Source organism: Centroberyx gerrardi, chromosome 24 (assembly GCF_048128805.1).
Source record: "Centroberyx gerrardi isolate f3 chromosome 24, fCenGer3.hap1.cur.20231027, whole genome shotgun sequence".
NCBI classification, from domain to species: domain Eukaryota; kingdom Metazoa; phylum Chordata; class Actinopteri; order Beryciformes; family Berycidae; genus Centroberyx; species Centroberyx gerrardi.
In genome coordinates, this window is record NC_136020.1 from 6,703,108 (window position 1) to 6,729,540 (window position 26,433).

Consider the following 26,433-nt stretch of genomic DNA (forward strand, 5'->3'; position numbering starts at 1 on the left):
TCCTAACCATGTTCTTTGACTCACCCATAGAGTTTACAGCTGGATGGGAGGTCTATCTTGCAAGGCCACCTTGAGGTGGTTCCAGGGAGACCCCAGCAAAATGAGGACTAGCTAGTTTAATTTCATTCCCATTTAAGTCACTACAAATTATCCCAATGAGAGAAAGTCTAAAAATGACTGTTCTAATCACGGGTTGCACCCAACATACAGTGCAGACACTTCAATTCCTCAAATCCACCCATCCCTGCAGTATGATCAGTATTTTCACATATTTACCAGGATGGTTGATACCAGCATCACATGTCCCATAAAATGACATCCTCAGTACATATCTCTCTGTGTATGGCCGACACGCATCCATGTCTGAAGGTGAGATGATCTCTGATTTGAATAAATACAAATTCAACATGTGGCAGAGCTGTTTATCGTGTCTCTATGGATACAAGTCATGTACATGTCATTCTAATTCCATCTACATCATGTTGGCATGTGACTTCAGTTGAATACTGATGACAATCCACAGCCTGACTCTTTTACTGGAGGAAGAAAAATAAGGAAAGCTAACCAGAGGGGGGCAGCACATGCCTATACAACATGAAACATTTCAAAAGAGTCATATTTTCCACTTCACCTTCATGAGGACTCCTTCATTAATGGAAACATTATATATTGGAAACAATGCTGTCCCTTCCAGCTGTTTCACTTGATATTACATCTATTCAGTGTTGATCAAGTATTTGTACATCAACCTAAAAAATATATTCTTGAAATGCCGGTCGATCACCAGAAATATGTGATGAGCATTATGTAATTACATGTCCCACGTAGGTTGTATCACAGTTATATAAATGCAGCTAGAGGATATGAAGGTAGACATTGTGTTTATTGGTGTCAGTGATAGTGGTGTGTGAAATTGTGTTCTTTAATTCATGGGGCTGCCCAGAGGGGAGGCAGAGGTAATCAATTCTAGCCATCAGAGGTGCAGATTGATCCTCTGTGTGGGGTCAAATCACACCGATCTCACACTCGTCCACAGCAGGGCCACCGAGGCCACTCAGTGCTCAAGGGACTAATCGGACAAACTGTATCGGGCTTAGGAACAACACACACGGTGACCGCCTGTGTGCTGCGACATCACTTTTAATGACAAGACTAGACTGATGTGGAGAATCTGTAGCGGATCCAATCCATTATAATGACATTCAATCTTTAACATGGGACTGATTGCCATTAATGAAGTGGTGATTTTTGCATCATGTTACCCTTCACTCAGTATGTATCCACAGAGTAATAGTGGAGTGCAAAGGGTTAATATAAAGACTGTGGTCTGACACTGTTTTCTGTTCCTTTGTGTTTCCTCTCCCTGCAGAGCATTCACTGAGAAAATGTGGGTGATGTGTACTGTCCTGAGGTGAGTGAGTGTGTGTGTGTTTGTTGATTGTGACGGAAAGAGGAAGGCTCAAGGGGAGAGTATACACTCTTCCTGAAAGCAGAGATGTGTGAGTGTGAGAGAGAGAGAGAGAGAGAGAGAGAGAGAGAGAGAGAGAGAGAGAGAGAGAGAGAGGAGATCCAAGGACAGACTGCACTGAGGGGAGGGGGAAACACACTCGCACGCACGCACGCACTCGCTGTCACACCCACCCTACTGTCTCACACAGCCCCGTAAGACTGATCCTGACATTCTGAGGGAGATGCAGACTACACCAGAGGAGCATCAGCATCCAGGACAGGATAATAGCCACTACCTGCACTAAGACAAATACATGCCAAGGACTACAGAGCCACAGACACGGCAAGCTCCGAGGGAAGGACAGCACCATTTCAGAAAGGGCACAACAAGGTGGAAGAGAAAACAATCTCTCATTTACAACAGGACAAGCAGGTTTATTCTGTTTCTTATGACCTAAAAGAGGAGCTGTACAGCAGACTGGGCTGAGCTACTATTGCTCCCTGCCTTCAACCCTTAAAACCTGCCCTTTTGGCTCTCTGTGCTGCGCTGCTGCTCAGCTCTTCCTCTCCGTACACGGACATCCTTCCCCGTCTCCTGCTGTGCTCCAGCCGCACCGTCTCAGTCCGCCGACAGCTCCCTAGTTGCCGCTGGGCTCGGCTCCGTGCTGCCTCCGTGCACAGCGGTGTGTAAGCTGCTTTCATCTGAGGCTGAGACCATGAGCGAGGCGAAGAAAGGTGAGCTAGCCATCCGGGACAAAGCCATCCTGCACCAGCAGAGGCGTCTGAAGCAGGCCACCCAGTTCACACACAAGGACTCAGCTGACCTTCTGCCCCTGGACGGGCTGAAGAGACTGGGCACATCCAAAGACTTGGTGAGTGGAAGCAAATGTCCTTGAAAATATACTGGTGTCTGCTTTGACTGAGTTCACTTAGAGCATTTTAATGAGCCCTTGCAGAAGTGAGTCCATAAAATGAGCCCAGTTGGACATTTGGCTGGAGAGGCTGTTATTGTGTGTTTGCTGTTATCTGTATTTGTTTTGTATGTATTTTTTGGGAGCTGCTGAGTGGTGAGTTTCGATTGTATGGTATCTGCAATGTGCAAGAACAAGTTGTGTGTCTTTGCTGTGTACCAGCCATGTGAGAAGTGATACAAAGGGACACTGGTGAGTGATCAAGGGAACCATCTTTAATTACCTCACTGTCACTTTGACAGCCTTTATTCTCCTTGTGGTTGTTAAAACAAGAAGGCTTGCATCTTGTGCTGTCAATTTGACACACCAGGAGCTATTTGAAGCAGTGTCAATGTCAGCAGACCCATTTTCTGTTACTACTGAAGCAGCGTGACTTGAGGAGCAGCCTTGAAAAGGAGATTCGTCACTGGAAAGATCATGAAAGATTCAGAGTCCTGGGCTCTGGGAGTGAATGTCTTGTCAAACCCTGTTACACTGTGCAGGGACTCTCAGACAGAGAGTGATGTCATTACAGTAAGATACGTACATTCAGGAACACACAGTCACGCAGACAGACAATACACACACACCTTAGGGTCAAGATGAAAGACAGACATTAAGTGGGACGTCTCCAACCTCTTCATGCTTGCTTCCATCTCAGTCTGCTTCAGCTCCTACACTAAACCTCTTATACACTGAGGACTCCCTGTAATAATTGTAACACTTTACTGCTCCGCCGTCTTCTCCTGACACAGTTCTGGTTCGAAGGCGGCCTCCCAGATTCCCCACAGCTCTCCAAGAACCTCAACAGCCACTCTGGCAGCGGGGGAGCAGTGGCAGCACCACACGCCCTGTGATTATCGCACTGTGTATTTATGTCTGCCGGATTCGAACACCAACATTTGCAGCTAGAAAAAAAACATTCAGCACCCCCCTTTCTTTGGCCGACTTGCATTTCTGTAATCTACTGGTGGAGATCTTCATGCTCTTTCCTCCCTCATTATATCCGTCCTCTGTGCTTCTGAGATGCTATCTGGTTCGCAACTGCAAGTGTGAGCATGATAGCTAGCTGTTATTTAAGGTGTGAGTGCTCAGGAACATTTCTGCATCCCAGCATTACTAGTACCCTAAGTGTATTCACACAGAACGAGGTGGTAGCATATGCAGCGTGAAGACCTGGAGGTAAACATAATCCCAGGCTTTGCATGGAAATTAATTGTTTCTTCCAAAATGCAAACACTTTTTAGCTCAGTGACGACAGCCACAGTCTCTTAGGGAACGGAAGTGAATACAATAATACTATAAACGTGAATACCATTGAAGATATAATGAAAAGCATCTCAGTCAAGATGAGATTCCCCAAAACTATTAGACGAAAGGAGCTTAATGTACAACTCATCCACTGGCAGCCTGTGGGCTGCCAGTGGATGCCAGTACCGTAAGAGGGCGAAACCCTCTTACGGTAATACCAATTATCTTCTCCTTCAAGAAAGAATGAAATTCATCCGAAACCCAATCTGTGGCGCATCAGTGTGCCACAGGGAGCGCAGCACGATTTGCATGGCATCTGTAACAAGTGATGTTCCATGTTATAAAAGCCTCGGGAACGGCGCTCCCCCTCCATGCCTGCATCTCTTCTACCATAACCACTCAGGCTTTGGAACAGACATGGCTGGACTAAATGGAAGGCAAGCAGGATGTGTTTGTGAGGTGCATGGCAGGCCAAACCTCGACAGGCAAACAACAGCCTGTCTGCCTCTGCTGGGGCGGTGATGTCATCTGGACAAGGCTGTCAGGTCTATTTGTTTCTCTGTAGGCCGACTGTCTACAAATAAGCTTCTATATTTTCATTCGCCGGCGTCTTTGCTTGTGTTTTTATCTGCATGAGTAATTCTCAAATTTCCTGACATTCACATTCACACATTCGGATCCTCGTAACGGCCTGCTCCCCACTACTCTTACCTAGAATTGATACAATTGTGTCATCTTACGTTTCAGTGACAGAGCCGTACATAGACCCTTTAGCCGTAACCTGTTCTCCCTCTTAATTTCTGCTATCTGGCCTGTCCTGCCCAGTGTGTAATTCAACAGTGGAGCCTGTTATATAAGAGTGAATTTGTTTTGCTGCTCTTTCGCCCGAGGTCCTCTCACTCTCAGCAGCATCACTCCGGCCATGTTGCGCTGCGGAGTGAGGGAGCAGTGAGCATGAAAAGGGCAAAAGCTACCGTTCGAGCGCGAGCGACGGAGGGGAAGGGAAGAGACGGCGGGAGACGGGGTCAAGGAGGACACGGGGACATTTTATATAACGCAGCTGGATATGTAGATGTCAGATGGAAGAGGAGTTAAAAGGAGAGGATGAGAGGGAAATGGAGTGTGTGTGTTGGGGGATGGAGGGGGAGGAGAGGGGGGGGCGACATGTGAGCCCAGTCACATTAACACCTGAGCTCAGCTTCGCCCGAGTTATTGTGTAACCGCACTGCTTTCTACTGTATGCACTCCACATTTGCTCCGCAGAGCTGCTGCAAAATAAACCGAGGCACTTTACCTCTCTCTGCCCATCTGTCTCCACACAGGGTTAGACCAATATATCAGGCTAATATTAGCCTTTAAAGTCACACTGAAATGAAAAATGACCTTTTCGTGTTTTTAGCTCATTGTAACTATAAATACCTATTTGACAATTTATGCCAAAACATGCCAAAACATTTATTTTCTTGTGCTTTTATAACAAAATCTCATTTTTACTTGGATGGAAAATCTTAAGTGGTGACTTCATTGTGTACCAGCAGGCATACATAAACATTAAAACCAATAAAAGCATCACAGATTTTTTAACAATCCTGCCCCTCCCATCACATTAAACCGCCCCAATATCCCGTTTCAACAGGAAATACATCACATTAAGGAAGTAAGATGCTCTCAAAATGCGGTTTCATTGTGAACCTGCCTAAGAAATTCATTTGTATGGGTTTCAGTGGAGAGTTTTAGTGCCACTTGATGGGCTAAATACTTTTTGAAAGCCTTTTCTGTCCTTACAAGAATAACATTATGGGAAAATACACAAATTCTTCTAATTTGATCAAAATGTTTGGCATGAAAATGGTCAAATTTAAAGATATGAAATATTGGTACCAATAATGGTATCAGCCTTCAAAAACCCATCGGTCTAACTTTAGTGCACATCCTTAACTCTCTGCTCCAAAGCCATCCCTAAGCCCTTATTCTTCCGTTTGCTCATCTCCCTCTCTTGCAGATGAGTGAGTCTGGAAACTGGTATGTGTGTGTGTGTGTGTGTGTGTGTGAGGGCCTGTCTAATTGGGAGTCTCCAGGTATTTGTAAGTGTGGTCAGAGCACCAGTGAGGGCTTGAATGTAAAACAACCTCCTTGCCTCAAGGAGGATAAGAAAGCCCAGTACCTTAGTACCTTAGTACTGGATTATTACTATTTACTATACTGTGTATCCAATTTGGGGAAAAAATATTAACTTAAGTCCATTATTTGATATTTCTAAAATATAGAGGACCCAGTGTGTTTGCTTTTGTCAAACAAGGACTTAAGAACTTGAGGTCTACCATCCTTTCAAAAAGTACTTGAATTCGTAAGAGCTTTTTACAAATGGTGTGTATGTCACTTTGGAACAGGTATTTCCATTCATATGCATTTCAGCTCACTCATCTAAGTCAATGGTTTCGTTTTCCAAAAAGCCACAGTAGCACTTCAAAGCGATGAGCAAATACGAAAAATGTCACTCAACGTGATTGTTGGACTGGTGGGATTACTCTCTGATTTCTCTCTGCGCCCTTCCCCTCCAAAACAAGCCGTGTTGAATTGATTCAGATACAGGCTTATTAATAGGTGGGCTGGGGAGGTAGCCTGAACCCCCCCGTCTCTCTCTTTGTCATCTGGTGAGGAGGGGCGGCAAAACACTCTCCCTCAGCTGCTCCAAGAGCTGTGGAGGAAGACAGGAGGCTAAAAATACCCGACAACAACAACGACAAAACAACCCCGACAACAGAGGAAGATGGCTCAAGGAGGAGGGGGAGGGTGCAGAGTTTTGAGAGAGGAAACAAGTGGGAGTTTAGGGAGAAACATATGGGCGTCCATTGGGAATGGCAAGGTGTGGCACATGCCATACCTTAGCCTAAGTGAGTCCAAATGTAATCAGATTTATGTTTATTTCTGAGCCACAAATCTTTCTAGCAATGGCATTGACTTGCTAGAACGTAAACAACAATTTAAAAATGTCATTACAAAGTGAAAATAATATAATTTGGATAGAGAGCTTGTGAAATTGTGATGGTCAAGCGTCTCATTTCTGATTACTACAGCAGAATAAAATATTGCTAATATCGCGATTCATTTTTCTGCCCCACGATACGTATCGTCACATTTTTGTATCGCAATATATTGAATTCCGATATATCGTCCCATCCCTAATATTTGGAAACAATACTAAAAAAAGAAGATGAAATAGTTTGGGGGCCACAACTGACGATTTATCACAATTGACCAAACGATAATATCTTTTCCGTCATCAGTTATTGCCCATACAAGCGCACTTCAAAGTTTTGGTGGCAGATGATGTCAGAGGCCCTGAACTTTGCAACACCTTAGGATTTAGTGAGGAGAGGGCAGACGGAGAGAGAGGAGGACCGAGGCAGGAAATGAGAAAGGAGAGGGAGGTGAGGGGAGCAGATGTGCGGCCGCTGCAGCCTCCTGGCCCGGCGTGACGGGAAGGCGGCCGCCGGGGGAGTGCCGTCAGAATGAGAAAGAGGGCATTAGGAGGCTCATGTGACCGGCTGGATGAGAGAGAGGAGCCTGTTGCAGTCAGATAATTAGTCCACATGGCAATTAGCCTCTAATCTCACCCAGAACGGGAGAGAAATAAAGAGAAAGCAACTGACAGAGAGAGAGAGAGGGAGAAGAGGAAGAGGAAGGCATGCTAGTGTCGCACACTGATACTTGTCTCTCCATTCCACTGGCAGGAGACCGGTTTGGACTGGAACACGCTGTCAGTGTTCAGGGGTCACCACAGGACTCGCATCAGCAAAATCAGCAGCAGCCTACGTATTAAAGGACACAAAGGAGCAAAGTGTGTGTGTGTATGTGTGTGTGTGTGTGTGAAACTACCAGCTTTATCTTGAATTCAGCACAGTTTGCCAAACCACAACACCCCATAAAAAGAGAACATTTCCTTTAACACGCTGTCAAAGAGCAACATGAAAACATACAAGCACGAATAAGTTTAATTATGGCAGTCAGGCAAACATTTCAACTTGGAATAAATAACTTGAAATAAGTAATAATCGTTGACCTGTTGCAGAATGGCCATAAATAACAAATGCTCTGGCTGATGCTGAGCTTTGGATAGAAACAAGAAAAGGAATGAGCCAATTTCTTTGAGAGAGAGACAGGAGGAAGACTGATGGTGTTGGTCTCTGTTAAGCGTGATGGATTAGTCAAGGTTTAATTTAACTGCCACAACATTATCCGTGATGCATCTTCTAATCAGGAGCAATAAACGTTCAAGGCGATATCGACCAAATTCGCTCTGCAGGCTGCGACAGATGAGGAAACAGACACCCCGGCTGCTTCACCAATAAAAAAAATGCATCGTCAAATGAAGCATGAAGCCAGGTTGCATAATGTATATCGACCAACTCATCCGCGAGGCCGCGGCGCCTGCTGCGTCTTCATTAGACACCATGATGGGAATCCTATGAGGAAGGCCGCGTGATGGGAGGCCGATTCAAAAATTCTCAACTTCAAGTATAGTCGATGGAATGAGGTGGGAAATTTGGAGGTGTTGAAATCTGAAGACGTGTTATCATCAGGGAAGAGACAAGACAAGTGCCGCATGACAAATTATTATGGGGCTCGTCTCCAGACTCGCAGCACTTCTCTCTATTAAAAAGCAGACAAGAGATGGAGCGCAGCCTGTACAGCTCCAGACTGGCAATTCACCCCTGAACTGTGAAAAGGGCCGAGGCACATGCGGCACTTCACCCTGCCGTGTGCGAGCAGCTTGTTGATGTGAACTGTGGATCTGCATGCTAACGTGATTTCCTCGCGATCTCACCCTGCTGTAGTGGCGGGGCAATGGAAACTCAGCAACAGATGCCCACCGTCATAGATGAGAGAGAGGGAGAGAGAGAAAGAGAGAGAGAGAGAGAGGAGATAGAGAGCACATTGTGTCCACTGGCTGTCAGATTCAATCTACTCGGTTTCCTTCCTTCCAGTCTGATGAGAGCAGCGACCAGGGAAAACATGGGCGGTGAAAATTTTAAAACCCTGTTAGCAGCTCTCAGAAAAAAAAGGAGCCTTCAATCAAACTCTCTGGCTCTTCTTCTCCGTCCCTCTCGCTCTCGTTTTCATGCTGCTCTCTCCCGAATCGCCCCTCATTTGATTATGCATGTCAACCTGTTAGAGCCTGACATGTTTTTCCCCTTCTTATCCCCTGCCTAGGGAATAAAAAACTCCGTATATAAAGTGGTGAGTTACCGGGCGAGTACACCTTCACCTGGCTTATTATCCCACTGTGTGCATTTCCTTTAACATGCTGCTTGTTATGCACTTGAAGAAGTGGATAACTGCTGTTTCTAATTTCTAATTTACTTTATGAGATAGGTGAATGCAGAACCTGAGGCGGTGGATTCTCAGCAGTCTACCAGGTGTTGCGTGGGCTAGTGGCTGGCTGAGGGTGAACTTGAGGTTAAACCTTTTCAATACGATCTCAATACGAAAATAGGAGGTACTGATGGCGGCCGGGGTGAGAGAGAGGTCAACTGATCCACCGCTTATTGTTAGAAGAGAGAGAGAAAGAGAGAGAAAGCTGGCAAGAGGAAGGGGCCGATGTCAAGATCACAACGATGGCAGCAGCAATTGAGTCCGGTCTAAAGTGGACCTGCTGATTGAATTTGATTAGTGCGGATGTCAAGCCGCTCATTGTGAAGGATCCTATTCTGGGAGAGCTCCTGCGGAGAGGAGAGCAGGGCAGAGGGGAGGAAGCCATCATCACTGCTTGTTTAGAATCCAGCTAAACACAGCTCAGCCACAGCTGGAGCGTGGAGAGGGAAGGGCCGAATCGCACTCCGTGACACAGGTGGTGATTACTAGTTTGAAGCGTTGTCCCAAAACCTTGTTTGTGCCAGTGTGGGCAGGTAGCCTCGTGGTCTGCTGGAGAGCAGCCAAATTAATAGACTATTTATTTATTTGTTTGTTTATTTAACAGGGACAATGCAATTTGATGCTGTTACACACGGACATGTGAAACATATGCAATGCATTTAGGGTTTCTAGCTAAAGCTAATTTGTAGCTAATATCGTGATACATTTTTCTGCCCCACGATACATATAGTCACATTTTTGCATTGCGATATATTGAATTTCGATATATCATCCCATTGCTATACTATACTACTAGAATCTATAATATAATACTATAAATTAGTACTGAGTCTTAAAACCTTATTTTTCTCAAAACGAGAAAAACAATCTGCCTATGGGGTGAGATAATTTCCCTTGTTTCTGATGTAAGTAAATGTTTTTCAAGAATTTCTTTGAATCAAGCCACAAGGCTACCTGACTATAGTGCAACACCAGGCTTCGAGACTGTGGTAGTGAAAACAAAAACCCACTATCAACACTATTTCTAGACAATTCCTAAATCAAGTGAAACTGCATTGAAAACAAAATGGAAATATCCCCCCCCCTTTCACTTGTTTCAAGAAAAAAATGTTTAAAACTGAAGATGAGACTAAATGACTTTTAATGTTAAGATTTTAATGTTAAGACTTTTTTGTTAAGATGAAATGTTTTAGCAGTTGGAGCGATGATAGAAAAGGAAGGTATATATACTGGAAAAAGAGGAGGATCAGAATAAAAGAGGCATCTAAAGTGACTCCTCTCTGACCTGTGGAGGTGTCAGACTGAGCTGCCGGTCCACAGGTGCAAGTCAGAAATGAAGTGTCACTGGAACATGACGACAGCTATCACAGCCGGCGAGGCCACAGAGACCCAGACATGTCCAGGCATGAGATGACACTATTACACCCATGCTAAGGTTACGGGGCCTTGGCCTCCGGGGCTTCTACACCTTTTCTTATTCATTTTCTCTATCCATCTGTCTCTCACTTGACGCTTGCCGGCCTCTGAAATTGTCCTTCATTCAAATTCTGAACAGGGATAGTTGGACAGCAGTTTCCAGAATTGCTCTGCAGACATTAATCAAACCAGGACAATGACAAAACAATGACCAGTAATGTGAAAACAATTAGGGAACAGAATAGCAGAGTGTCCATCTTTCTCATCCCATTGTGTCTGCCCTGCTGAATTCATCTTAATGGGGGTTACAGCCACACAATCACAGCTGCTGGATAGAGTTCCCTCGTGGATACAAGGTCAGGATTTGTAATTTAGCATTCCCCTTGTGATACAATAGAACTCTTTCATAACAGAACACTAGAATACAGTACTTTTTTAATACGCTGATACGAACATGTCATTGTTCATGTGTGGAAAAACAAATTGCTTGTCCAGACTGATTCACAGCGCCTGATTTATTCCTCTCTATTGACCCACCCACTAGTTGAAGATGCTTCACCTTCTCACATGAGGCTGTCCAATATGCATGGACATCTGATGGGGATCAAAGGGGGTTGTTTTTTTTTCAATAAACTGAAACCACTGTTCAGTATGACCAAGACTGAACTCTCCAGTCATTAGGAAAGGAGAGAAAGGTGGACTGGGGTGGACTGGGTGCAGATGTCCCGTGCTTTTTTGATGGAGCAATACAAAGCATGTGGAAAAAAGCATGTGGGTGTGGCACTTTTGTGGTAGGATAACCTGTCAGAGAGATTTTCACTGATGAGCGTTGTGCACCTAAAGAGGACTAAATAGGATTGTGCATATGCGTATGAAAATAGCGGCCTGTAATTATTAGTCCTGTGGAGGGAAGGAGTGCAGGGTGACACGGTCCCAGCAGAATGACAGCTAAGCTCAGGTCTTATCTGTGGTTGAATGTTGCGCACATCATGAGCCTATCCACACCACTATCTGCAGTATTAACATCAGTAGCTATTAGCATCCACTTTTCTCCCTCGCCCCAACCCACATACAGAAACTTAGAACCACCAGAACCACCAAATGGCTTGCTTATTTGCTACTTCATTTATTTTAACTTTTTTGTGCTTTCAAATATATTTAACTTTTTTAAATTAAAGTCTTCAGGCTGCCATTCCATGATTACTCATTTCACAAGGTAAAAACTGTCTACGGCAAAAACTAAAAACTATAATTTACCTTGGTATTTTTTGTTGCTTAAATATACTAAAACTACTGACTAATCAAAAAGAATCTTCAAATGACCCTTTCAATCGCAATATCTGATTTTTAGGTCACTGAAATTCCCCTATTCCTGACACTGTGTACTCTAAGTATAATGATTTATTAAGCTAATGAATAAGGGTGGATTACATCCTGTCGATTTTGGTGTTCAAAAAACCTGTGAAAGGAAATGCTTTGCGTTTTATTAATGCTGTTGACTCTGCTGGTGTTGGGTGGCCTGCTCACTTCAAAGCATGCGGGCCTCTTACAATACAGCTGTGACCGCCTGCAGCTCTACCCAGACCCTGTACTGGGGAACAGCAATGTGATTATGGAGGTGCAGGCAGCTCAAATATAATTTACTTCTGACATGGTCCAGAAGAAACACCTGACTTAGTTGTTGGCCATATGTTGTTTTGAAAAGGATGGAAATCTGGCCATGTTCAAGCAAACTGGAATACAGAGGCTGTTTCTTTGAGACAGAGAAAGGAGGTTTGAAACCTGTTTCTGTGTGACTAACCTAGAGAGAAAAGGCTTTGTACTGAGAGTGCACAATGTGGAAGTTCCCAAATCTAAAATTAGTCTAGAACTTAACCCTAATAGTAGGGTTAGAGCAATATATCAGTTTGTTGATATTGATATATCAGGCCAATACTGGCATTTTATTAATTCAGTCAGTCAGTGTCATCCACTTCCGATGTGATGGGTATGATGCAGTTTGATTGATACTTATTGTTTAATATTACACTGGTTGTCTATACAGGAAGACCATAAACTATAAAAGTTATTCTAATTCAACATTTTGATGGGAATCCAAACAAATGTCAGTATGTTTCGGCCTTCACAAACCAATATCAGTCAAACCCTACTTTACCCAGGAACTAAATGTTGCAATCTTGCGTCTCCCCGCTCCAGCAACCTCACAGCATCGTCCAGCGCCGCCTCCTGGAGGGCAACATCACGCGGCTGCGAGGGGAGGCCCGGGACCCCAGCGGCAGGGTGCGCTCCCCGCTGGCCGACAACAAGGACGGAGCCGCCGACGCCGAGGAGAGGAGCGAGAGCACGGCTGACGACTCCACGGAGGAGAGGGAGTCCCCGGAGGAAAGCGAAAGGAGCCTGCGGTCGGACGAGGAGGACGACAGCAGCGAGGCCGGGGCCAGACCGACCGTCGAGAAGAGCGAGGGCATGGGGAGCCCGACCCCCCTCGCCGCCCTGCTCATTCAGTGCAAGGTACTGTACTGCATGGACATTCAATGGCTTGGCACAGGGGCAGACCTAGTGATTTGGGGGCCCTAGGCAAAGGCAAGCATGGGGCCCCCTGAATCCCAACCCTCTTGCTTTTTAATCCATCCCTTCTATATATAAACTTGGGTAGCTTTGCTTATTTTATTTCTTTAACTTCTCTCTCAGCTACTGATGCAGTGGCAAGGAAAATGAGTTTAAAGTCAATTGGCAAAATCTCATTAGTTGTACAGCCCACTATAGCCTGACTGAGTAGGGGGGTGGCCATGACTCCAAATTATTTATTGTAACAAAAAGAGGGTTTTTCAATAAGTTCATTTCTTTTAAATCGATTAAAAATAAGTTTACATTAGTTCTATTCTTGTCTTGGCCCTCTGGCTGCTGGGGCCCAAGGCAGTCGCCTACCTTTGCCTAATGGTATGGCCGCCCCTGGCTTGGCACTTTCAACTGTTGTATAAAAACCCAAACAAGAGACGAAGAGAAGACAGACCCATTCTGCTCCCAGTGACTCATCACTTATTCTCTTCTCTTACAACACTTTCAAAACTCGTCAGGCCTTAATGGCTGTCTGGTAGGATCAAAACAAGATACGTCATGGTGACTGAAAGTGTTGAATCCAAGGAGGAAATATCCTTGGGCCAAGGATAGAGAAGGCAGGACGAGACAGATGTATCAACATCTTCTCTGGAACCATGGTGGATGTTGTAGAGTGGGACCATAGTCAACGTTAAAGAACCGCTTTACACGAGGCAACGGTGGCTTTAAAATCTATAAAAAATGAAAACAAGGAAAGATAGCATCATTCTGCTCCCAATGACTCATCGTTTAAGCGCTTTATTTACTCTGTTGTCTTCAACATCCCTCCATGACATGATAGCCAGGCAAAAAAGCACCTTTAGTAACAGACTAATTCAACCTGTGTAAAGGAGCGATACAGGAGATCATTCCTACCAGGTGCCATCAGACTCTACAATTCATCTGCCTTTGCCAGGCCTGGTGACATTAAACTGTCTGTGGACTAACTTTTATTATTTTTAACTTGTCAAGTATTTATATCTTTATTTATTCATTTAGTCACTTGTTTTTTAGCCATAATAGCCTCTTGCGTTCTTATCTGTTGTGTTTAATGTATTTTGTCATCTGTGTCTTGGCTGCTATGACGACTCAATTTCCCTTCTAGGATCAATAAAGTTTTCTATCTATCTATCTATCTATCTTACTAGACTTTTGAAACTCATTAGGCCTTAATGACTGTCTGATAGTGAAAGGTTTCATTTGAAGTGGTTCTCCCCACACACGCACTTCACACTCCGGTGACTAATAACAGAGTTCATACAAAATGCTCAAGCACTGACTCAGTCCTTCCCCCGACAGAATCATAATATCTAGCCGCCAGACGTAGGTTGCTACCTTGTATGTTTTTGGTGCTCAAAGTTGAACAACACAAAGTTCGTTCAAACAATGAAAGTCTGAAGGGTTGCACATTAAAATATAGAAATGCTCACATGCAAGTGTTGGTGTTGACTGGACTGGAGGTTAAAAAGTCAGACAACAACACAGATGCTCTGAAACATGCTACTTATTACTGTTATTTTCTGTTTACAGCTCGTCTCCAACACTGTTTGTGCAAATACATTCATTCTTTCAACCTTTACCTGTTATATCTAACCAAAGGATGAAGAAGTTGAAGAAATGTGTCTGATTTGGGGCTAAAACATCGTAGATTATGAACTTATCCAGGGGCTAAATACTTAATACATTGGCATTTTGGATTCTGATTGGGGAGAGTTGCAGCCATGCGTGACACCTAAAGACAGAGCTATTTATCATCCTGTGAAAGAAATCAATACAATGATCAAACAGCTCCTATTCTCTATGGCCAGCCTAGTGTTTGAAGTATGTAGCGCCGCTTGTGTGTGTAAATTAGTGGTCCGTTTAAGATTTTCCAGTGGATTCAGCGTTTTTCCTTATTATTCGCTGTGCTTTGCTCCATTTTTTCATCACCTTATTAAATGCAAAGTGCTCCTTAGTTACTCATTCCGGAGCTATTTTTAAACTTCAGGGAGAGAGGGGGATTTTTGCACCGCTGAGACTGAGACAAAGGAACAGGTTTGTGGGCCTGCTGATAAGCTTGTGTGCCTGTGGGGACAAAGGGGCTCAGCTCACCCCGTATAGAGCGTGTAGGATCAAAACAAGATATGCGGCTGAGTCACGGGGACCAAAAGTGTTTATTCCAAGGGAGAAAATATCCTTTGGTCAAGTGGATAAGCTATGATTCACGAAGAGACGGCATTAAGAGACAGATGTATCGACATGTTCTCTGGGACAGGGTGGGTGTTGTTGTTAGATGTTAAAGAATCCCTTAACAAAGGGCAACAGTGGACTTAAGTAGACATAAGTAAACTTTAAAGGGGCCTTACTGTAGGAATTCCCTGCATTTATACACATATATGATCAAATATGTTAATAGAAAATATTGCTAAAATTTGATTTTTCTTGCTTAAATTTTAAGTCATTGCATTTACAACAATCAAATCAGCCAATCGGCCAATCAGAGTCCAATATTTTGACTGTTCTGCCTGTGAGGACTTACTGTAAGTCTTCAAATTCAATAAATAAACTCATTCTTGTAATCAAACTACATATCTTTGCAAAACATCACCAAAAACATTATTCTTATGCGGAGCCAGAGTATAGTTTAAAAAAAAATCATGAAACTGAGTAATACAGGACCTTTAAGTAACGTTGCTGGAATGTGTTTACATTTGATGATGGAAAAATGTCACATTTCCACACACAGTGTGACACACAGTGTGACACACACTTGACAGTGTGGGGGTGGTGCCACCATATTGCTCATTTCACATCCATGCAGAGCCTCCATATGCAGTGAATACATTTTTCATCCTTCCAGTGGGTTGTATTTTTTCATGTGTTTTCCCACTTGTGTGGACGGCTGGCATGACATCTGCTAAGTTAATGCTGAATGAGTTGCCAGAGTGAGTAGAGAAGTACAACTTCATAAGAGGCCCATTACAGACAACAGTCACCATAAACCATTACAATCTGCTGCAATGTCTGCTTCCCCCCTTTCCTGTGAAACATGCCGCTGTGACATGAAGTGGCCCGCAGGCAGCAGAGCAACTGTGAGATGCAGAAGAGGAGAAATGTCATCAGAAATTAGGACAAGCTGCCTGTTAGCATGGCTGCTGTGAGAACATAGGCTGAGTGATGGGGAAAAAAAGGAAAAGCTGATGCACGATGTAATGTTGCAGTTGTGGATAGCAAACATAAAAGACTAAGTCCTTGCCTCAGCAGTACTGTGTGTTCTAACTTGGCCAGATGAATCATGTGCCTGACTATAATTCACACTGTGCTTGAGTATGGTTTAATCTTCAGTGTGGAGTTGTTTGGCTGACTGACCAGTTAATCATCACACATGGATGATTGGGTTAATATTTCATGCTCTAGTGATATATTCAAGATAAAACAAGTTCAGAGAGGACCTCAAGAATCAAGGTGCACTTCTCATATTGTGGAATCAGCACCTTAACGGAAAAGCCGTCAGCAATATGAGCTCAATAGATCAGCTAATAATCAAAAAACAACCTGTCACTGCGAGACTGAAGATTTTATGTGACATGTAATGGTGCACAGATTGACGTTGTTGGTTTGCCATTAGCTTCATCTTTAACTAAAGGACTGCTCAGCCAAGAGCCTGCATTATTTAACTGAAGAGTTGTGGTTTAACACTCCCTCGCTCCATCAGAGAATCAATACAGATCAAGTTACAAACACAAAATAACATTTGAAACTCTCACCAAGAGCTGGTTGGGAAATACTTCCTAATAGACTACTCCGACGTTTGTTATAGTTGTTCAAACCGCAATAAAGCTGTTGCAACTTATTTGTTCAAAAGAAAACAGATCAATGGTTTTCTTCTTACGGCTCCCCGGTGCTGCATTAATGTGCCGTTGTAACTGGTTGTTTCCTCGCATGTGGCTGTGCCAGGCTGAAGTGGAAAATCACATCGTGTTGTTTGTGACACTAAAATCCCCTCTGTTTTCCCTACAGTGCTGTGAGACTGAAGTCAAGGCATCCATCAACACTGGCAGCCAACACAACCACATCTCCACCTCCTGCTGCCGGAGGCTGGGGTGAGAAACACCTGTATTCTGCTGTGAACACACATATACACACACGCAGTACATGCATGCATACACGCTACCTAATGGAGGCTAAAAACAATATAACAGTAAAAGAGTGGGATAAAAGACATCACATGAAAGCAAGTCTATAGAAATAAGATGATACTGACTTCCAGCCAAAGCTCCTCAATTTGGTCATTATCTACTCACCCTCATGTCTTATTTGCCTATTTTTGGGTGAACCATTCCTTTAAAACCAATTCTAAACCAGGTAACCAGTGAATAGATGTCATTTGTCTTAGAAAATCCTCACTGCTGCATTTCCTACAAGCTAGAGACATGAATGAGACATTTGACTGATGCCAGAATAAAGGACAGATGCCATTCAGCACAAAATGCCATATAAGTAACCGCATTTCAGAGAGATAGCCTTGTGAAATGCTTGCAACAGCATGTTTTTTTCTGAACTATTAAGGCTATTATTGCATGTGTATGTGTATGTCTGTATCTGTGTGTGTGTGTGTGTGTGTGTGTGTGTGTGTGTGTATTATTAGATTGGTGCCTAGTCAGGACAGTTCACCATGTGGTCTGACCAGCTCAGTGACGGATCTGCAGCTGCAGCTGGGCAGACAGCGGGTCCAATGTTCAGCCTATGTCAAAGGTAAGAATATCAGAATACAATATAACAGTGCTGAGTGTTAGCAAAAAGAACACCATGTGAAATGCAAACAAAAGTGACGGTGGTTTCAATTTCTCAGTTAAAAACAAAAAACAGTCAGGTGCTTATGAATGGTGTTGATGATTTTCCAGTTGTGAAAATATCAGAACAGCAGCTCTAGTATAGAAAATACCAGTACATCGACGCTTTGTTCACCTGCTGCGTTATGTCTGCACAGATGCTCTAAAAGATGATTTGTGTTGGGTATGTGCTTGTCTATGTACTTAGCATTCAGACAGTACACCCAACCTTTTCCTATTAAAGCACCCAGGCAGAAACGACCATGAAATAAAAGAACAGCCAGATAGACAAGAATATATTAAAGTAATAATCCACGACATTTTCACATGAAGAAATGTCCATTTTGCTACTCTCTAACACAATAACACAATAGTGATTCAACCTATATCCAGTTCTTGAAAGCTTTTACATTTGCTGTTCTAAACACCCAGAGTCTGGTAGTACAGGGAGTGATGTGTTTTACGTTTCCGGTTTGATTTGAATAAATAGAAGAAGAACTGCATGAGCAGTGATAGCCACCATGACTGAACAGACAGAGAAAAGAGCGCCACCTACAGAAACTCAAACTGCATCAACAGAAAATCCAAGGAGACAGGTGTCACAGTACTGGACACAGTTTGATTGACAGGTGATCTCTGGGAAGTTCAGTGCAGAAACACTATAGCAATGAGTGCTTGTTGATGTTGCCATAATCAAATAAACAAGTATCTCATAGATTACCACTTTGACTTCTTAAAATGATAATCCCCAAGATTCTTGTTTTTCTTGATTTTGGCTTAACGATTATTGCTTTGGTGATTTGCACTCAATGTTGGGCCCAACATAAAAGTAATGAGATGATAGTAAAACCAACCAGTCCAAAAGAAAAAGAGCCACATCTGCTTCACTCCTCATCGTCCCTTCTCATCTTGGAGTGCTTTTCATCTTAAGAAGGCAATGCTGATGTTGACTCTAGTTTTGGCTCAGAGAACATCTTTCCTTTTTAGCATGCTTTCCTCTGAGCAATTCATCCGTTTCTTTTTCCTTTGAGTTTCTGTTGGAGAAGTTTCAGTTTCTGTAGGTGGCGCTCTTTTCTTTGTCTGTTCAGTGGCTGACTACCCAGTTCTTATTGTGTCCGCTGTTCCTGCCACCGGAAACATAAAATGCATCACATCCTGTGCAGAAGAGGATTTTTCCCGGGAAAGAGGGACTCCCTCATAGGTGTTTAGAGCAGCAAATATAATGCAGTTTGAAATTCAGTTTCTTTGTTTCCTATCTCTCTCCCTGCTCTTTTTTCTCCTTCAGAGGATGAAGTGTTTGAGCTGTGCCTGGGTCTCCAGACTCTGTTGGAACTCAAAGTAAGATCCTCATTAGCTTTGCAAATATATTGTGCCTTATCATGTGCTTTCGAATGTGTGCTTATCAAAGAACGAGCTCCCCCCAAATTTCCCTATTGAGTTCGAACTTGAAAAGTGGCTTCAAATAAGCAAAGACAGAGGTCAGATACAAAGAAGGATGTATCTGGTAACATCTCACAGAGATTAGGAGAAAGGCTGGGTATTGTTATTTTAGTGGTACGGCTGTGTGCTCTGCCCGCTGTGCAGGTGAAGCCTAGATAAGACAGAATGTAGGTCAGTTCAGCACCTCAGTGATGCGGGATTCTGAATCTGCACATTTCAAAAATACAATTCAAATTCACGAAAAAGCCTGTGTGACAAACTGAAGAAAGCGCTCTCTCTTTTCTGAGAGAAGAGAAAACACTAATAGGAGAAAGAAAGAAATCCAGGATTAGAGAAGTGCTGCATCTGGTTGACATCTTCCCAAAAATCTAATTAGAGTGGTACTTGAGGGTATGAGGGGAACATGATCTATAATTATGTAAAGCAGCCCTCGAGGACTTTGCAATATAAGACTCAATTTCCTTCCAAGCACCCCACTGCATCCAGTTGTCTCTGCAAAATTTCATCTCGTAATTCAGTTTGATCCGAGCCAAAAACTCTCCTAAGTCTTCTTGAAATGTTGCTTAAATGAGGGACTGCAAACTAACTCATTACTGCTCTTCCCTACTGGAGAACTCCTCAGAGACTCTATAGCCAGCAGCTATATGTAGAAGATTACATCTGTCAGCTTTTGGAACAGAAGCAAAATGTCTAGTTACTTGGCCGTTCAGCTGATATAATACTCAGTCTCGGTGGAGCTGGGTGTTTATACCCGGTGAAAAACAGACAAATAAGGACTCCAGTGAACCATGCAGAGATTGTGTCCACAAATGCTTTTGCACTCAGGCAAATATAATGTTGCACCAACAGCAGTTTGTGAAGTCTGTGTGGCAAAAAATGTTAGCTAGAGATAGCTGATTATTTGGTAGTAGCGGGAAGGGCAAGTACGATAAGCATTGTCTTTATGTGATGAACTTTAGAGCGATAGGGTCATCGATATCATTTTTAAACTCATGCAAAGAGCCATATTACTGAGGCAAACAGAATTGAGAAGCCATTACGGACATTAGGCTTCATGAAGTGGAATCTGGAGCCTGAGGGAGAAGGAAATTTCCTCCATTTTGATAAACGCAAAAATGAAGAACACAAGACCAGAGGGCCGAGCTAAGCGGGTGAAATTTGGTTATGCAGAGGAATAATTCGTTATGTGTCTCCACACAGTGCTGCTTGGACCTGAGCAGTCGGGTCCTGAAGCTGCAGGGCTGTGGCGAGGAGCTGCCCTTCCTGAAGCCGCCGTCCAACAGCCAGTGCCACCACGACACCAACGAGAACCTGTGAGCCCGACCCGAGGGGCGACGACCACGTCCTCGCACCCCCCCCACGCTCTCGACCGGCCGCGGCGACGCCGACGCCACGCGGCTCGTGTCTGGACTGTCCGATCACAGTGCCTCGCACTGCCAGAACGTGGAGTGTCCGCCGCCGCCGTTTACATCATTGTGTTTGTAGAATTAAGACATTCACCATGATTATCTCCCATATTAAATTAGCCTAGTTTACGGAGCGGATGGAAGCCAATTATAGGGAGAGCCCGATCTCTCTGAATCTGATCGTTCTTCATGATTATACTCGAACCAATTCTCCTGCTGAGCTGCAAGAATGCACCGATGTTCATTATCAAAAGGGAAAAACCGTGATTATCATTTGAAATGAACATAATATTTTGTGATTTGGCTGTACGAAATTATTGAGTAAATGACAAAACCTTTAATTGTAGTTCTACATCAGTTCAGCGTTGTGGTTAAGAATTGACATGACTTGCTGTTGCTCAGGAAGCCTTTTCAAGTATGTTTAAAGGAAATTGTGAAACGTTTTTTGAGGTCTTATATAACTCTGCGTCAATCAGGCCACCTTGTTAAGAGACAGCGTATGGACTAGCCACGTAAAGCCCCTTCTCTTCTCTCTTGCTCTTTTGATGCAGTTAATTTTCCAAACCAGGAGCACACTCCTGACTGTCACGTTGGCCTCGATTGAAATTAGTTCTCCTTAATTCCTTTCTAATGTTAAAATAGACTACAGGCCAGCCTAACACATTTGAGTCAGACTCAACAACAAAAATATCAAAACATTCCATCTGCATGACTTTGTAAAGTTCTGCTTTTGTATAAGTCTGCATGTTTGTGTAATTGTCTGATTGTGTCACGTTGAAAGTGTGTATGTCTGAAGGGACTGTGTGTGTGTGTGTGTGTGTCTGTGTGTGCTTGCGTGTGCTTGTGTGTGTGTGTTGGAGTCAAAGCGGGGCTTTTCTGCTTTGATATGGCTAGTGTTTCACATGGGAAAACGAGGAATAGGTCCTATCTCCACAACCAGTCCACCAAGCCCCGGTCAGAACAAGCTGCCAAAAGCCGACCCCAGCTGCCTTCCCTTGCCTCTTTCAGGAGTTTTTAATCGCTAGGCTGAGGCTGCATTCTGTGCCAAGGCCCTCCATGTTTGGTTAAGCATCTTTCTAGCTTCCTCTTTATTCAGAGGACCAGTCTTCTTTGTATATTTTCCCCTCTTGTGCCACCCTTTTGCTGATGTTATTCACTTTGACACGTCATGTTTGCTGATTTGGTCTTTTATGAAGCGCTGACACGGACTCAGTGGGCACTAGCCTGTTCCAAGAGAACGAAAAGAGCTATTATATCCTCCCCACTGCAGTGCCACCTGGCTCTCTTGTCTCTATGTGTTTTCATAGTGTGGAGAATCAAGGAATGCCTCAGATGTGCTTGCGAAAAAAGCCATCGCACTCTGCTTTAACAACACCTGGGCTGTGCCGTGCTTTTGACTGTGCTACAGTATCCATCTGACCTCTCTGCAGAGGTCGTCCACGCGTAGATTGGCAATGTTTTGTTCCTCTTTGATGTACTAGTGAACTTCCTACGCTGTGTGAGGGGAATCAATGTACGAAAGAAATTTATTTTTGGTGTTTTTCTTCTTCTGAAACAGTATTTTCTCTGCCTATTAAAAAAAATATGTATTCTGGCTAGCTCTGTTCATATGTGTTCGTCATTTCAATATTTATTGGCACAGCATGGAGGAGTGATGGTTCTATTTCGGCACCAGAGCGAGATTACGTGAAAGGGCAGCCGTTTAATATCTCAAACCGCTCGCTGTCTGACTAATGTGAATCCCCCGGCTGGCTGAGGAGGGAAGGTGGGAGGGTTTTTTGCGACAGAACTGCTGGAGCAGCCGCATCCTTGTTTTATCAGTCCACTTGTAGCCTCCCATTGATTCCCATGGCCTGGACTAGCAAAACACCCCCGTCTGTGCCCTTCAGTGGTACACTGCTATATAAAGACCCTCGTCATGTCAGCGCAGAGAAAGCAGATGTTCCCACAGCACCAGGGGACTTGGAGGTTGACCCTCTCTCCCCTCCCACTAATACTGTATGTAGCATTCACACAGACACACGCTTATACATATATACATGTCCTTCCCCTCTCCCTCCCCCCTGACATATAGCATTCACACACACACACAGTATTCCACAGCCCACCCACCTTAGAGGGGCACAGCTAATAAAATGTCTAACACAATCAGCACGTAGATGTCACAGCAAAATAAAACGTCCACTGCCATTATTTTTTTGTTCGGGGAAACATCTTCGTCATTCGTCGTGCGATTTCGTTCCCGGGTAGAGACGGCTGCTTTCTCGCAAAAATTGAAAACCTGTTTTCGTCTCATCAGAACTGTCAAGCGATGGCTTTTCTGTAATCAGGCTCCCTGTGACAGCTCCTTGGCCCAGTGAGCCTGGGAACTGCAGAGATAGAGCAGCGCAGGAACAGTAAATTACAACAAACCATGTTACAGAAAGGTCCCCCCCCCCATCTAACCCCCCCCACCCCCCTCCCCTCCCTCCTTTTGAGTCACTCTGCAGGCCACATCCTGTCGAGGCCCTAGCAGGTAACACCTCTGGTAGAAAAGTACCATTTGTCAGGTATTCTTACAGGAAACGCAATACAGTGGTACTTTCCTTTTGTATCGTCGTCTCGAGATGAGTGACTAACAGAATTCTTGCCTCAAAACCACAGACTGATCACTTACGACAACGCTGGTCATAAAATGAATACACTGGTGAAGGATATTTTGTCCTTTTGACCTTCAAACTGAGCTCAAGGTAGTAGTGAATGCTGGATTCTCTCAGCAGCAGCAGTAGCAGCACATCCTCCCATATGTACAGACTCTTCTCACTTAGAGGACACAGTTTTATCTCGATTGGAGAACGCAGCAGGGGGGGCACACTCATCTGCAGGAGGGAATGACTAATATAAATCTCCACCCACAGCACTAAATGCACATAGAGAGACATAATAATCTCCCTGAGCTTTCAGTACCCATGAGAAATGAGACTCTCTCTCAGGTTACACAGGCACCGCAGACCTGTGCTGCCTCGGTGCTTAGCCGGCCATGTAATTGTCTTTATGGATAATTATAGGTGGGAAAAGGTCAGATTGTAGGACCAGAACATGGGAAGGTCCTAATAGATACAATATACCAACTACTTCTAGCATGAGTTATAGTTACCGTAGATATAACTCTCTATGGCTCTAGGTATATCATGCAGCAATTTTTGGCACAGACGTTTCAGCCTAAGCCTTCATCAGTGTGCAACCAAATGAAATTAAATACTAAAACAAACAAAAAATACAGATAATTTCACTTGTTTCCGATGCAAATCAACTTGTTTCAATAATTTTCTTGAATCAAGTATCATTTTCTTAACACATGAAGTGATGTGCCTCCTTCTATTTACAACTGTTTTGGGAAATTAATGAAAGTGCATTTAAAACAAGTGGAATTATCTCAACCCATTAGCAGAATTTTAAACATAAAAATAATAAAGACAAGCTTTTAAGCCTGTACGTGAGACTAAATGACTTTGATGAAGATGTTTTTTGGACCTACTCAGTCGCACAGATTAGAGGCTGCGGTAGGCAGGTGCGAGATCAGATTTCCATTTCCTTGCAGGTAGACATGCTTTGTATTATGACTGACATGCTCCCTGTGCCTTTGCCACAGACCTTGGCTATAAACAGAGACCACTCCTCCAGCCCATTCCCTCCCTGTCTGGATGTCATCCCACAGAAGAGATGATTTGTTTTGCTCGTCACCAGAAATTGCTTTCTGTCTTTCGCTTCCTCCTCTCTTTGTATCTACAGCGTCTCCCCCCCTCTTTCTATCGCTCTCTCAATCTGGTGAAGAGATGATTCTGTCTTACGCACGCAGCCCCGCAGGCTCCGGTGGCGGGGTGGGAATGACCCGCCCGCCTTAACCCCAGCAACCGAGGGAGGGAACGCTGCGAGGGGAATATTGATCAGACCAGGTCCTCCAAGATGAAGCAGCTCCTACAGTATGTAGCATGCAAGACCAATGAGTGGGAGATCCTACAAGACACTGAAAACATCAAGGCTCCTGTCTGGAATGAATCACATTGTAACCAACATGCTAAGAGAGAAACATGTATCATCACATGTTTAGGGAATGGGGATATGAAAAGTACAGCAGACAGTAAAAAAAAGAGAATTTACTTCAAAAAGCAACCAATCCAGCTACAGTTTTACTAATTTCTATGTGGAAATGGTCATTTTCCCCTTGCTGTATAAAAGTCCTGTGACATAATGATGTTGTTATACATCTACTTTGTTGTTATGCATCTACTCATGAACTGCTACTCCCATTTTTTCCCTCCAAAAAAATCCCACGTGTAGAAAAATGTCTTGGGATTTATTAGATTATTCCTTTTCTATTCAGCTTTGCACCGGCAACCATGGATGCTCAAACTCAAAAGCAAGACACAGCTGGTTACAGAAAATGTATTCTATAAAAAAAGCACACACAAAAACTACTGTGTTTAACCAAGCAACACCACGGGTCAGACTGAAATCCTCCCTGCCTCTGCTGAGATAAAACTGGTGGCTATTAAAGTTGCCTCTTGTGTCGTTCATCCCGCATCTATCCCCCAATGGGGATGAGGGGATGATGAAACGGCGAGGTATTAAGCCCGACGCTGGCCAAATTCTGTGCTGTTAATCAGCGGTGTCAGTTCCCGGGAGTGGCTTTGAGCTGCTGAGATGGAGGCTGATGGAGCTGAGGCCCCCAGTGGAGGGGCTCGTGTCAGCTGTCACAGAGGCAAGCGAAAACCATGGAGAGATGGAACGTGATTACGGTGCGAAGATGAGCTCTTTCCTCATCCACAATAGTTCTGATACTGGGACGAGCGACCTCATCTAAAGCCCCAATCGATGTCCTTTCAAAGCCTGTGCATAATCATATTCACCTATTCAAGCCGGCTCAAACGCAGCCATCCCTGCCGTCTCTGATTCATTGTATTCAAGGTGTATGAAAGGTATAAATGAATGGTGGCTCTGCATGTGAATCAGCAGCCATCCAGGCCTACTTCAACACGGATCGTATAATAACTCACAATAGCTGTATGTGGGGTCTCAGAAACCATACTGAGCATCAGAATAGACGGTCACTTGTAAATCATACTGTTACTATGCACGATGGGAGATATTATGCATCCTCCAGTGCTAGCTAGCCAGCTAGCCGATGCACCTCAGACACTTATGTAGGTCTAACAAGTACAGATTTATGGAGATGATGTATAGCTCTTTCTGAATATGAGAAGAGGATTATAGGAGTTGTGTAATTGTGCGAAAATTTGCAGCTAAGGTGTGAAGATACCTCGTTAAAATTTCACAATATTATAACTTCTATGTTCTTATATTAATTAGACACTGCTTAATAAAAAGCAGAAGTGGTTTATAAAATGTAAGTTTTGTAAACCATGATGAAGTTTGATAGCAGGTAGCTTGTAGAGGGATGAAGTGTCTCACCCTTATCTGACTAACATTAATTAGCCCATAGGTGTGTCTATCTGTGCATACTAATCTAAGTGTGTAGGAAGCAGGAGCTCGGGTTGTTTGGCTGTGCAGTGTCATTTGTTCCTCCAGATGCAGAGGAGGAACAGTCTCCGGTCCGCTGAGCCGTGGGTGTTCTTACTTTCTCACACAAGCGGCGTCACGACAGATTGGCTGACCGCCAACAGTGGTATATATTTTAAGAACTGCCGGGGACTGCCATGACTACTGTGACCTGGCAGTGAAGGTTGCGGAGGGTGG

General features: G+C 43.9%; 1 protein-coding gene across 1 annotated transcript; it reads left to right on the forward strand.

The window, feature by feature from the left end:
• The first annotated feature begins 1,616 nt into the window (after positions 1–1,616).
• On the forward strand, positions 1,617–22,287 carry nrip2 (nuclear receptor interacting protein 2). Its single transcript, XM_071920618.2, has 6 exons — positions 1,617–2,321; positions 12,639–12,953; positions 17,040–17,122; positions 17,668–17,774; positions 19,137–19,189; positions 20,492–22,287. The coding sequence occupies exons 1-6, from the start codon at positions 2,166–2,168 to the stop codon at positions 20,606–20,608; spliced, it is 831 nt and encodes a 276-aa protein (XP_071776719.2). The 5' UTR covers positions 1,617–2,165; the 3' UTR covers positions 20,609–22,287.
• Positions 22,288–26,433: the final 4,146 nt, after the last annotated feature.

Excerpts from the sequence above, each read along its gene's own strand:
- nrip2 (XM_071920618.2), top strand. The coding sequence starts at position 2,166 with ATGAGCGAGGCGAAGAAAGGTGAGCTAGCCATCCGGGACAAAGCCATC. Across the intron at positions 17,775-19,136 it reads ATGTTCAGCCTATGTCAAAG|AGGATGAAGTGTTTGAGCTG; the intron begins GTAAGAATATCA and ends TTTCTCCTTCAG. Across the intron at positions 19,190-20,491 it reads AGACTCTGTTGGAACTCAAA|TGCTGCTTGGACCTGAGCAG; the intron begins GTAAGATCCTCA and ends GTCTCCACACAG.